Genomic DNA, 14,534 nt, shown 5'->3' with positions numbered 1-14,534 from the left:
CATCTGAAATAACCCTAATTTATAAGACATTTCTTATTTGATTAATGGTGGTCGGACCCATCTGTGAAGCTAGCCACGATAAAGATGAGCTACAATTGTAGACTTTGCGGTTAGCCTTCAAAATAAAAGTATGGCATAATTATATGTATTAATTTGCATTACTTTCAATTGCATACTTTTATTTTGAAGGCAAACCGCAAATTCCACTATTGTGCCTAATCCTTATTGTGGCTAGATTCACAACCCGGTGCGGTCGAGCCTCACTAGACAGATGAACAAATGATGCTTTATTAACAACGTGGTATTGTAAGCACATTGTTCGCGGCTGGTGTTTGCTTGTTTGCAGACTTTTTTTGTACAGCTTTGACAGTGCTACTGTATCTTTTTTGACACGCAAAGACTCCGTTACTGTGCAACTCCAGTATGGAAACATCTGAATAATAGCGCACTTGGTAGTGTGTACCGGTGCTTGATCATCACCCACAACAGAGAATGGTTGATTGTCAAGGGCAATGAATTCTATTATCTTGGCTTTAATGTATTTTGCCTTTTGAGTTGTCTTGCTGAAATTTTGTTACTCTTTCAAATGACTGCTTGATCCACATAGCAGACATTGTTGGCTAGTTTAGGAATGCTGTGTTGCACGTGTCAAGTTCCTTGCAGACAGGCCATGCGTAGCCAATGTGATTAATGGGATATTTATTTTTATCAGGACATTTTCTACCTGCGGGCTGCAATATTTTTATTTGTTGGCTTTATGTAGTCTATTTTTACATATTGGCAATAGAAGTTCCTTTTAGATTTGTATAATAATTTTAGATATAATTTAGATTTACCACACGACATTGATTTTGAGCGATGAAGACTTATTATAAATTAAACTGTTCCACAAAAATGTATGTATGAAAATCAGAACTGGCACACAGATCAGTAGAAATGGTACGATAACTTGACACTCCAAATGGGAAAAGGTTGGTGTAGCTTATTACTGGTAACTTCAGGTAGCAGAAGGAGAGTCGGGAACAATTTGATGTTTTATTTATTTATTATTATTTTTTTAAATCAGTGAAATCCCTTCTGGTCACACCATACCCAAACTGTCCGCAGGCAAATTGATTTCGTCCCCCCTACACCAAACGCGATCATGACACGCAGGTTAAAATATAAAATCAAACTCTCAACCATTTATATTAATTTGGGGACAGGTCGAAAAGCATTAAACATTAATGGGAGTTTAGCTAGCTAGCTTGCAGTTGCTAGCTAATTTGTCCTGGGATATTGAGTTATTTTACCTGAAATGCACAAGGTCCTCTACTCCGACAATTAATCCACACACAAAACGGTCAACTGAATCGTTTCTTGTCATCTCTACTAGAGGTCGACCGATGAATTAGGGCCGATTTCAAGTTTTCATAACAATCGGAAATCTGTATTTTTGGGGGCCGATTTGCCGTTTAAAAAAAATTGAATTTGTAATTTTTTTAATTTGATTATTATTATTTTTATACCTTTTATTTAACTAGGCAAGTCAATTAAATACACATTCTAATTTTCAATGACGGCCTAGGAACGGTGGGTTAACTGCCTCGTTCAGGGGCAGAACGACAGATTTTCACCTTGTCAGCTCGGGTGATCCAATCTTGCACCCTTACAGTTAACCTGTCCAACGCAATAACGACCTGCCTCTCTCTTGTTGCACTCCACAAGGAGACTGACTGCCTGTTAAGCGGATGCAGTAAGCCAAGGTAAGTTGCTAGCTAGCATGAGTAACGCTCCTTCGATGGTGGCTGTTGTCGTTGTGTTGCTGGTTCGAGCCCAGGGAGGAGCGAGGAGAGGGACGGAAGCTATACTGTTACACTGGCAATGCTAAAGTGCTTATAAGAACATCCAATAGTCAAAGGTTAATGAAATACAAATGGTATAAAGGGAAATTGTCCCAATTCCTATAATAACTACAATTTAAAACTTCTTACCTGGGAATATTGAAGACATGTTAAAAGGAACCACCAGCTTTAATATGTTCTCATGTTCTGAGCAAGGAACTGAAACGTTAGCTTTCTTACATAGCACATATTGCACTTTTACTTTCTTCTCCAACACTTTGTTTTTGCATTATTTAAACCAAATTTAACATGTTTCATTATTTACTTGAGGCTAAATTTATTCTATTGATTTATTAAAATAAGTGTTCATTCAGTATTGTTGTAATTGTCATTATTACAAATACATTTTTTTAAAAATAGGCCATTTAATCGGCATTTTTGGTCCTCCAATAATCGGTATCGGCGTTGAAAAATCATAATCGGTCGACCTCTAATCTCTACTCCTTCCAGGCTTTTTCTTCTTTGGACATTTTTTGGCGATTGGCATTTAACTTTCATAGTTACCACGACGACCGACCGAACTCAGTTCATCTTTCAATCACCCACGTGGGTATAACACATGAGATGGCACATGGGTATCTGCTTCTATAAACCAATGAGGAGATGGGCGAGGCAGTACTTGCACCGCGTTCAGTGTCAGAGAACTGACTTCTATTTTAGCGTAACGCAGACACTCGTTGGTGCACGTGAGCGAAATAATTGAATAACGTATGTTTAAATGTATTTTGCGACGTGAGCGGTGTGGTCAGCATGTTAGGCTATACTGATCTCTGGAGCTCTCTTTAGTAATTTGTCTTCAGTTTTAATCGCAGTGCTTAAAGCAACAGACAAGCTCAGTAGCCTACATTTAGTTGATTTTATTCAGTGTTTCTATATATGGAAAAATACACGTTTTAAAATGTTGACCAATCGATTAGACAGTAAAAAAATGTATGCGTTGTTTTTGACCCTGTTTCACACGGGATATTTTGGCACAATGTTTCTGGGGATAGCGCCAAAAAGGCAGTGCTAACTCTGCTGCAGGGCCAGCTATCCCTGGGCTAAAGTTGATGCTAGCTCACATTAGAATGTGCAAGTACGAACACACTCTTAGCCCCGGGCTAAGGAGCAGTGTGATTGCGCCCAAAGAGTATGCGTTCTACACAGCCCATGTTGAGGTTCATTGACAAATATTATTTGAAAGCAGAGGTGGGAAAGCCTGTAGCCTAGCAACCACAGACGCCAGCCTACACCAACAGACATAACATGCCAAGGCGTTCATTATAGGCATTAGGGCCACCACCTCAGTTTACACTGTCACAGACGAGTAAATCCAGTTGAGTGTCTCCCCAGGTTACCACTGTTTGTCTGTATTTACTTTTGCACGTTTTATGTTCACCTCCAGTTGCGTAGTCTGTATTTATCTGGCCCAGATCCAGCTGCTGCTAGCAGGGAACTCAATGAAAATCAACCTAGTTTCCAGAAATATCAGGTCTAGATGTGGGTGGGTCTTTCCCTACTTCTCAACAGCATTGTTGGACCTTTCCTCAATGAAGTCAACGGTGAATGATCCACCATTAACTTAAGAGGTGTTATGGCCAGTTTAGTATCAAAAAAGCATCAGAAAGTGTAAATACATCATCCCCTTTGGCGTTTTTGGTGTTCGCTTTGTATAAAAAATTATTTGTTTAATGTGATTGATGGCTTTGAAATAAATGCACTGTTCATAATAGCTATTCAAAATACATTTGTTTTGTTCCCGTTTATCAAAAGCACTGCTGTGGGAGCTTATTTAGGCTAATGCAAAGTGTGCAATTCAAGGATATGAATAAACACTTCGACAATAAAATAAATGTTAGGTGATAAGTTTAATTTACACAGGTAACGTTTACTGCCACGTTAATTGACCGTAGCCTAGTATAGGCCAATATTATTGGCTGTTTGGTTTGCAAGGAGGGATTTTCCGGCAGCACACTTAGGAAAAAACTAAGGCTTTGGTCAGGTGGATGGCAGAAACTTCCAAATGGATTATTCTCTTGCAAAAATGTTCTCCCATTACCATACAATGTTTTTATTTTGGCTATTCACAAACAACACACAACTTTCCGAGAACTCGGTTACTGGCCTCCTAGATTATTTGTACTCTTGCATTTATGTTAATAACAGGCTACCTACCAACGACATGTTTATTGAAATAGGCTATGGGAATGGGTAGTCATTTGGTATGTCGCCCAGCTGTGCGCTGCCCTATTCCAGCGGTGCCAGTCAAGTTCAAATAGGCTAAACTATCGTCTGTCAAATAACGATGACGGTCAAACATTGTTGATTTACAATTGTACCATTATCACCCAGTTTCATTTAGTTTTATATATATATTACACACAAGTCATTAAAACCAAAAAAAACAAGATTCAGTGTTGCGGTAAAGAGTGAAATGACAAAATACAATAATTGTAATAATATAATTTATAATAATTTAACTTAAAATATATTTGCTTTCAGTGTCTTATTTAGGCCATTTCATCAGGTGAGCAATGTAAAAATAATATTACATAGATTTAGTTTATTTTTGGGACTTTGAAAACTGTTGCTGTAATGAGAATATTTGTGTTGGAAATTGGTAAAAAGCAATAATATCTGGTCAATAAACAATTATGAAATGGATAAATACAGATCCTAATCTTAGTGATCCGAGAGCAATTATGGGGTTTCTTGTTTTTGTAAAAAATAATAATAAACAGCCTTGTGTACTCTGGCTATTCTGACCTGCTTGTCTTCCTCCCATCCTCTTTCTCTCAACCCATCTAGGTGTGGGGGAACAGTGGGTGCTATTCTGACCTGCTTGTCTTCCTCCCATCCTCTTTCTCTCAACCCATCTAGGTGTGGGGGAACAGTGGGTGCTATTCTGACCTGCTTGTCTTCCTCCCATCCTCTTTCTCTCAACCCATCTAGGTGTGGGGGAACAGTGGGTGCTATTCTGACTTGTCCACTGGAAGTGGTAAAGACCAGACTACAGTCCTCTCATGTCACCTTCTACATCTCTGAGGTGCAGCTCAGCACCGTCAATGGGGCCAGTGTGGCCCGCATGGCCCCCCCGGGACCCCTCCACTGCCTCAAGTAAGTTCACGAACACACAGGGGTCATAGAGAATAGCCTACACATTCCATTGTTTGGACAGGGTTTGTTGGGTCACCGTTTCAGGAAGACTAGAAGTTTCTCGCCACATTTCACTCAAGGCCACCTCCAGTATCTCACATGTCCTTTTGACACTTAACACCCAATGATTCAATGATGAGTTTCTGTAGAAGAGTGTTGTCAGACAAACATCTTGACTTTTCCTTTTTAATGGTCATGAAGTCTTTTTATTGTCCTCTAAGGTTAAAGTTTACTCTTCCATCCCCCCCCCCCCCCCCCAACCCCCCCAAAAGGCAACGACAGTTTGTCATAGCTAAAGCAAGACTCATAATAGACTACAGTCTGGGAATCTTGCTTTGCTTTTCAGCACATATTGAACCACAGTGGGGTTCTATATTCTCAGATTGGGGATGTAGTTTAGCGGTCATCATTGCTAAGGCTGAAATATCCCTTATCATATTGGATAAGTACAAGTTGTTCTATAGCATACTTAAATCTGCATCACTCACTTGTAAAAATAGAATGAGAACAGGGCTTACTGTGGTTCTGTTTTGATTTGCTGTGGAACTACCCACGTAAGTATCGTAGAGGGCAACTTTCTCCTTTGCCTTAGTTTTTTTAAACATTTAGTCTATACCACTGCACTGTGACTATTCCAACTCCTTCCTATCCTCCATATTGCTAAGGGGAAACATTAACCCCTTAATCTTTTCCTTTCGTATTGCTCTGTAAAAGCTCTCTGCTGATCGGACTAGAATAGAGGCTGAAATACATAGAGAAGACAAGGAAATAGACACGTTGTTCTTTGCAGCTGTTATTGTAATGTGGACAGTGGCACAGTGAATGAATGTCCCTCATACCAACAGCTGTTTAGATGCCCTCACCTTAAACATTTTCCACACCACGGGGCCAGGAGGCACAGCCAGTTTCATAACTGGCGTAGTAAAGGGAGCAAAAAGCTAGGGCTGGCACGGTAATCTGGTAACCAACGATTATGGACTTTTAAAATACCTGTTTTAATACAAAACAATATATTCAAGTCGACAAACTACCCAACAGCAGTAAAGTAAAAGTAAGCCTGGTTCACATCTAATAGCCATTGTTTATTTTTTTGAATAAGGCAAGAGGAGAGACATGAATATCCAGTTTTAGAATTTTGTGTGTGGAATGAACAGCTGACTGAAGACGGCCAGACATGCGGTTGACTCCATTTCCGCGGTAACATGGACTCTTTATGACGTGATGAAATTGTTGCTTCTTGTTTTAGCAAGGTGTTGTGGCAAATGTGTGTGTGTGCATTGTAGGTTGAGTTTTTTGTATATTTTTCCCCAATTCATTTTATAATAAGGCTGCAAAGTAACAATGTGGAGAAAGTGAAGGGTGGAATACTTTCTGAATGCACTGTATCATGAAATACATGCACCCAATGGCTTACCAAGAACAGGGCCCAATCTGACAGACATATCTTCAAGCCGTCCCCTCTACTAGCTGTCAGCTTAGCTAAACAGTAAACACAGAACACCTCCCCCTGCAAGCACATACAGTCTGGAGCGAAGGAGAGGAGAAAATATGCATATTTTGGGGCTATTTGACTGATGACCATGGTCATATAACGATGACCATGGTCATTTGGCTGACAAATAACCGTCATGCAAAGTTCCTTGACTCACAGCCCTTACATACAGTTTGAGGGGTAATACCAAATACATTGGGCCATTGACCTTGTAGTTGTATGGGCATATCACATTCTTCACAAGGTCTGTTCAACAAATCTTGACCATCCAACCAAACATACTCTTTTTAGACTAAATTAGGTGTCTCAAATTTTCAGTTAATATATTAACCTTGAATTCAACTAGTTATGTACAGTTGAAGTTGGAAGTTTACATACATTTAAACTCAGTTTTTCACAATTCCTGACATTTAATCCTTGTAACAATTCCCTGTCTTAGGTCAGTTCGGATCACCACTTTATTTGAACTATGTGAAATGTCAGAATAATAGTGTAGAATGATTTATTTCAGCTTTTATTTCTTTCATCACATTCCCAGTGGGTCAGAAGTTCACATACACTCAACTAGTATTTCGTAGCATTGCCTTGTTTAAATTGTATAACTTGGATCAAATGTAGCCTTCCACAAGCTTCCCACAATAAGTTTAGTGTATTTTGGCCCATTCCTCCTGACAGAGCTGGTGTAACTGAGTCAGGTTTGTAGGCCTCCTTGCTTCACACACTTTTTCTATAGGATTGAGGTCAGGCTTTGTGATGGTCACTCCAATGCATTGACTTTGTTGTCCTTAAACCATTTTGCCACGATGTCGGAAGTATGCTTGGGGTCATTGTCCATTTGGAAGACCCATTTGCGGCCAAGCTTTAACTTCCTGACTGATGTCTTGAGATGTTGCTTCTTCAATATATCCACATAATTTTACTGCCTCATGATGCCATCTATTTTGTGAAGTGCACCAGTCCCTCCTACATCAAAGCACCCCCACAACATGATGCTCCCACCCCCGTGCTTCACGGTTGGGATGATGTTCTTCGACTTGCAAGCCTCCCCCTTTTTCCTCCAAACATAATGATGGTGTGCATACACTTGTGTGTATAAGGTAGTTGTTGTGAAGGTTAGGTTAGATTACGTGTTGGTTATTACTGCATTGTCGGAACTAGAAGTACAAGCATTTCGCTACACTCGCATTAACATTTGCTAACCATGTGTATGTGACAAATAAGGTTTGATTTGGTCATTATGGCCAAACAGTTCTATTTTTGTTTCATCAGACCAGAGAACATTTCTCAAAAGTACGATCTTTGTCCCCATGTGCAGTTGCAAACCGTAGTCTGGCTTTTTTATTGCGGTTTTGAAGCAGTGGCTTCTTCCTTGCTGAGCGGCCTTTCAGGTTATGTCGATATAGGACCCATTTTACTGTGGATATAGATACTTTTGTACCTGTGAAAACGCTGGAGGAAACAAGGTCCTTTGCTGTTGTTCTGTGATTGATTTGCACCAAAGTACGTTCATCTCTAGGAGACAGAACGTGTCTCCTTCCTGAGAGGTAAGATGGCTGCGTGGTCCCATGGTGTTTATACTTGCGTATTGTTTGTACAGATGACTGTTGTACCTTCAGGCATTTGGAAATTTCTCCCAACGATGAACCACACTTGTAGACCTCCACATTTTTTTGTTGTTGAGGTCTTGGCTGATTTCTTTTGATTTTCCCATGATGTCAAGCAAAGAGGCACTGAGTTTGAAGGTAGGCCTTGAAATACATCCACAGATACACCTCCAATTGACTCAAATGATGTCAATTAGCCTATCAGAAGCTTCTAAAGCAATGACATAATTTTCTGGAATTTTCCAAGCTGTTTAAAGGCACAGTCAACTTAGTGTATGTAAACTTCTGACCCACTGGAATTGTGATACAGTGAAATAATTTGTCTGTTAACTATTGTTGGAAAAAAGTAGAAAGTAGATGTCCTAACCAACTTGCCAAAACTATAGTTTGTTAACAGGAAATTTGTGGAGTCATTTGAAACACTTAGGTTTGAGTCATTAAAACTGGTTTATGTAAACTTCTGACTTCAAATGTATCATCAATTGCCTCATCACCATAAAAGCCAGTTCATTGATTAGATACAAAGATTTCCCTTCTAGTGAAATATCGATGAAGCTACTTGTAAAAAAACCTTAGATTTTTTTATTAAGATAGCTAAAGTCAGGTTTTGGCTGAAGGCTTCGTTCTGTTGGATCACCGCTCTGCTGCAGTGTTCTTGGGCCTGCTCCCCCCCACCCCCCCTCTTTTCTCCATCAGTCAATCACCATGCTTTTGCCCTGGAAGCACTAACTGAAACCCAACACCACCACTAAGCAGCACAGGGAGAGGAAAACAACTTGCAGAAGTGGGTCACCACCGACTGCAGCGTAGGCCAAATCGCATTTAGAACAGAGTAGCTCTGTATGAGCAGTCCTGACTGCGTAGTAGACTGAATTCGCAGTTGAATTTAGAGGCCTTAATCCTTGAATTGAAGCTTAGCTCTGTCACTGCTTTGAATATCTCCATGAATGAAGTTAATGGTGGAATAACCTTGGGTGACACTAAACAACATGAACCCCATCAGCCATTACCATGTTACGTAGAGCAGCTTATTGCATTGCTGACCTTTTTATAATTCACATTTACATGTTAGTCATTTAGCAGACGCTCTTATCCAGAGTGACTTACAGCAGCAATTAGGGTTACGTGCCTTGCTCAAAGACACGACAGATTTTCACCTCGTGTACTCAGGGATTTGAACCAGAGACTGTTCGTTTTCTGGCCCAATGTTCTTAATCGCTAGGCTACCAGCCGCCCTAATAACGTCTTGTCTCCATTCGAGGCCTGCTGTCTTACCTGGGGCTAACTGGTCGGGAGGCCACCTAACCCTAGCTGACTGAGCCAGATCGTTGTATGGAAAAGCGGTTTTAACCAAACATTCAGCATTCAAACAACACACTGTGTTAAACAGAAGGTCACATACACAAATGCTGAAATCCATCATCTAATGTAATGTGTCATCAGCTAGCTATATTGATCTGTTTTGACACTTTTGGTTCCTTTCATCCATCTTGCAAAAACACATAGTATCAGGAAATGTACCATAAATGCATCTGTTTATTACTGTATTAGTCGCCAATGGACAAATTTAGGTAATGGCCGATGTGCTATGGTCATGGCAGACTGATTATCCACGTTGGCACTAGCCCACTATCTTGATAGCCATCTTTTCTTATGTTTCAGCATATCAGTAATCAACACTTTGCGCTATGCTCGCTATTCATACACCTCTTCCTCTCTCCCTCAACAGGTTGATACTGGAGAAAGAGGGACCGCGCTCGCTGTTCAGAGGCCTTGGGCCCAACCTGGTGGGTGTGGCTCCTTCCAGGTATGACCTCCCTTCCTGTGCAGTAATTTGTCCTGTTGTGGCTTCTGCTAGCATTTTCTTGTCTTTCTGTGTAGGCTATTTTATGGAGGTTTTTTTTCTGGCTTCAGATGTAAAGGGGTGTGGCTAGGAAACCTAGATTTATTTTGTATTTGGTATTCCATTATTTGACCTTGATGATAGCAATTCCTTTTTGTAAGAGGAGGACGACACAATTATACATAATCTTCTTCCAGGTAACCCCCCCCCCCTCCAAAATGAATTTCTGCAGTTTAATTGCCAGTAAAATTCCACTCCCTCCCCATCTTCCATCTCCACAGGGGCATTATTCACACTCCCTAGTGGTAGAACCCAGACTGAAATGACATTTCTGAGTGTTAGCCCTATTACGCAGCAGTAGCCTCCTGGTCCAGTCTGTTAATCACAGTCACTGTGGGCAGAGTATCGGCTGTCCACCGGGTCATGGCTAGAAGGGAAACAGCTTTTGTCAAATTAACGACAGATTTGACTTTGCGTAGCAGGTTATTCAAATTAGGTTGTTAGGAAAAGGGTTGGGGTTAGCTAAAATGCAAAAAATGCGCTTTGTCAATTTTCTTTGAGTATCTGAATTTCTCTTTCCTTCTCTGTATGTAGATCATCTCTCTCGTTCTGCTAGTCTGGTCCTCTGTGGGGCGTTAAATGCCCTTGACGGTCTTCCCTGTTTCCGTCTGTGTGTGTGTATGACAGGATTTCCGTTAGGAAAATGTGAAGCCGAACAACATGCCCGGAAAGATTTAAATTTACCAGCCATTTGAGAAATGTACCGGAGCTGTCTGCGTTGCGTGCATAACCCACGGTGCTCAGAATAACAGACATCACATTTACACTGTGGTAATACATCTGAACAGAACATGCAACTACTGTGATGAAGCAGACAATAAAACTTAATTTTCAAACATTTGCCAAAAATGCCATTCTAAACAGCTCACTTGGAAAAACACGATTCAAACAGTGCACCTGCAGAGGTTCCATAACTTAGAAAGAGGGGGAATCTAAAGATCCAACAATTAGGATGGGTTGTTAGTGACGAGGGTTGTGCCTTCAGCTTCTGGACAATGAAATAATGTTGATATGAAAACCAATCGAACAGGAGAGAAATGGCATAGTGGTGGGTCCAATAGGGAAGTAAATGGAAATGCATTTGCCAAAATGATATAATTACTCCTGTCTATACAGAAATAGAATAATTCAAAATACTTCACCAGAAAGAATGACTTCGCCACAGAGGAATCGAGGATCATTTGTTTCTTAATATTATGTTGTTGTGGATTGTTTCAAGTTACAAGCTATGCTTATTTGAGAAGCTGACAATTTGGCCAGTGCGTGAGGCAACAGGCCTAGTTGATGATTTTCACTGAAAGCAATAATCTAAAAAATATGACTATAATGTGTCTTGGGTATAATTTAATATGTTGAGACGAGGAAGGAGAGTGGTGTGTGTGTGTGTGGTGACTATATAGGAAAGTCTCTCCAGAATGGTTCAGCGGTCTCCCTGTAATTTATTTTGCATTCGTTGTGTGAATTGTTTGCCCTTTTTTGGTTTTATCAATTCACTATTACATACAAACATACGTGGGCATCTGCTCGTCGAACGTCTCATTCCAAAATCCTGGACATTAACATGGAGTTGGTCCCCCCCTACTTTGCTGCTATAACAGTTTCTACTCTTCTGAGAAGGCTTTCCACTAAATGTTGGAACATTGCTGCGGGGACTTGCTTCTATTCAGCTACAAGAGCATTCGTGAGATCGGCCACTGATGTTGGGCGATTAGACCTGGCTCGCAATCGGCGTTCCAATTCATCCCAAAGGTGTTTGTTGAGGTCAGGGCTCTGTGCAGGCCAGTCAAGTTCTAACACACCAATCTCGACAAACCATTTCTGCATGGACCTCGCTTTGTGCACAGGGGCATTGTCATGCTGAAACAGGAAATGGCCTGGCCTGCCACAAAGTTGGAAGCACAGAATCACCTAGACCATCATTGTATGCTGTAGCGTTAAGATTTCCCTTCACTGAAACTAAGGGGCCTAGCCTGAACCTAACTTTATAGTTGGCACTATACATTGGGGCAGGTTGTGTTCTCCTGGCATCCGCCAAACCCAGATTCATCTTGTCGGACTGCCAGATGGTAAAGTGATGTATCAGTCCAGAGAACGTGTTTCCACTGCTCCAGAGTCCAATGGCGGCGAGCATTACACCACTCCAGCCGACGCTTGGCATTGCGCATGGTGCACTATGCACTTCAGCACTCGGCGGTCCAGTTCTGTGAGCTTGTGTAGCCCACCACTTCGCGGCTGAGCCGTTGTTGCTTCGAAACGTTTCTAATTCACAATAACAGAACTTACAGTTTACCGAGGAAGCTCTAGCAAGGCAGAAATGTGACGAACTGACTTGTTGGAAACGTGCTATTCTATGACGGTGCCACGTTGAAAGTCACTGAGCTTAACGGGGCAACGTAAGTAAGGCCATTCTAATACCAATGTTTGTCTATGGAGATTGCATGGCAGTGTGCTCAATTTTATACACCTGTCAGCAATGGATGTGGCTGAAATAGCCGAATCCGCTAATACGCTGCCTGGAAATATAGGAAAGTGTTTTTTTTTTATTATTATTATTTTTTTTACATCCTTTTCTATTTTTTCTATTTATTGCAAATGATAATATATAGGAATTGTTCCTCACACTAAGCTATTTGAAAAATCTTTACAACAATCTCCCTCTTGATAATCACCAATCCTCTCTGTGAAAGAGCAATGGAAGTTATAGGCCTACTGCTGTGTTCCATACGCTCATTTCTTTAGCCGCCAATGGATCACAGTGTATCAATGTGACCATATGGCATAGGCTGATGTCGCAGTAATTTACTTTTAACCAAGGGTTGGAACCGGTTCAAGGACAGAACCAAAAACTGGAAAATAATGAAATTGTTTTGAAGAAAAGAACCCTAACCTAAAACGAGGGTGATCTATACTCTTCCCGGAACAGAACCGTTAACTTTATTTTACATTCCCACAAATTGCAACAAAGCGCCTATGCGCCGGGCGGGCGAGGAAAACGAGGACAGAGGGGGGGGGAGGGAGGGCGGGCGAGGAAAACGAGGACAGGGAGGGAGGGAGGGAGGGCGGGCGGGCGAGGAAAACGAGGACAGAGGGGGGGGAGGGAGGGCGGGCGAGGAAAACGAGGAGGGAGGGCGGGCGAGGAAAACGAGGACAGAGGGGGGAGGGAGGGCGGACGAGGAAAACGAGGACAGAGGGGGGAGGGAGGGCGGACGAGGAAAACGAGGACAGAGGGGGGAGGGAGGGCGGGCGAGGAAAACGAGGACAGAGGGGGGGAGGGAGGGCGGGCGAGGAAAACGAGGAGGGAGGGCGGGCGAGGAAAACGAGGACAGAGGGGGGGGAGGGAGGGCGGGCGAGGAAAACGAGGAGGGAGGGCGGGCGAGGAAAACGAGGACAGAGGGGGGGCGGGCGAGGAAAACGAGGACAGAGGGGGGGGAGGGAGGGCGGGCGAGGAAAACGAGGACAGAGGGGGGGGGGGGGAGGGAGGGCGGGCGAGGAAAACGAGGAGGGAGGGCGGGCGAGGAAAACGAGGACAGAGGGGGGGGGGGGGGAGGGCGGGCGAGGAAAACGAGGAGGGAGGGCGGGCGAGGAAAACGAGGACAGAGGGGGGGAGGGAGGGCGGGCGAGGAAAACGAGGACAGAGGGGGGAGGGCGGGCGAGGAAAACGAGGACAGAGGGGGGGGGGCGGGCGAGGAAAACGAGGACAGAGGGGGGGGGGCGGGCGAGGAAAACGAGGACAGAGGGGGGGAGGGAGGGCGGGCGAGGAAAACGAGGAGGGAGGGCGGGCGAGGAAAACGAGGACAGAGGGGGGGGAGGGAGTGCGGGCTAGGAAAACGAGGAGGGAGGGCGGGCGAGGTAAACGAGGAGGGAGGGCGGGCGAGGAAAACGAGGACAGAGGGGGGAGGGAGGGCGGGCGAGGAAAACGAGGACAGAGGGGGGAGGGAGGGCGGGCGAGGAAAACGAGGACAGAGGGGGGAGGGAGGGCGGGCGAGGAAAACGAGGACAGAGGGGGGGGGGGGCGGGCGAGGAAAACGAGGACAGAGGGGGGAGGGAGGGCGGGCGAGGAAAACGAGGACAGAGGGGGGGGAGGGAGGGCGGGCGAGGAAAACGAGGAGGGAGGGCGGGCGAGGAAAACGAGGACAGAGGGGGGAGGGAGGGCGGGCGAGGAAAACGAGGACAGAGGGGGGAGGGAGGGCGGGCGAGGAAAACGAGGACAGAGGGGGGGGGGGGGGGGCGGGCGGGCGAGGAAAACGAGGACAGAGGGGGGGAGGGAGGGCGGGCGGGCGGGCGAGGAAAACGAGGAGGGAGGGCGGGCGAGGAAAACGAGGACAGAGGGGGGGGAGGGAGGGCGGGCGAGGAAAACGAGGAGGGAGGGCGGGCGAGGAAAACGAGGACAGAGGGGGGAGGGAGGGCGGGCGAGGAAAACGAGGACAGAGGGGGGAGGGAGGGCGGGCGAGGAAAACGAGGACAGAGGGGGGGAGGGAGGGCGGGCGAGGAAAACGAGGAGGGAGGGCGGGCGAGGA

General features: G+C 44.0%; 1 protein-coding gene across 3 annotated transcripts in view; it reads left to right on the top strand.

The window, feature by feature from the left end:
• The window catches only part of slc25a36a (solute carrier family 25 member 36a), a 36,662-nt gene that overhangs the window by 3,028 nt on the left and 19,100 nt on the right, over positions 1 to 14,534 (top strand). For 2 of the 3 annotated variants that reach the window (XR_004205719.1, XM_020462960.2), the window contains exons 2-3: positions 4,815 to 4,979; positions 9,844 to 9,921. Coding sequence is in view for 2 of the 3 variants with exons in the window: in XM_020462960.2 (XP_020318549.1) it covers positions 4,815 to 4,979; positions 9,844 to 9,921 (243 nt within the window). In the remaining variant the exon portion in view is untranslated. Of the gene's footprint in view, positions 1 to 4,670; positions 4,980 to 9,843; positions 9,922 to 14,534 lie in introns of all 3 variants that reach the window. The other variant, XM_031806422.1, reaches the window with a different exon arrangement.

Source organism: Oncorhynchus kisutch, linkage group LG27 (assembly GCF_002021735.2).
Source record: "Oncorhynchus kisutch isolate 150728-3 linkage group LG27, Okis_V2, whole genome shotgun sequence".
Taxonomy (NCBI): domain Eukaryota; kingdom Metazoa; phylum Chordata; class Actinopteri; order Salmoniformes; family Salmonidae; genus Oncorhynchus; species Oncorhynchus kisutch.
This window is presented reverse-complemented; position numbering and strand designations above follow the sequence as displayed.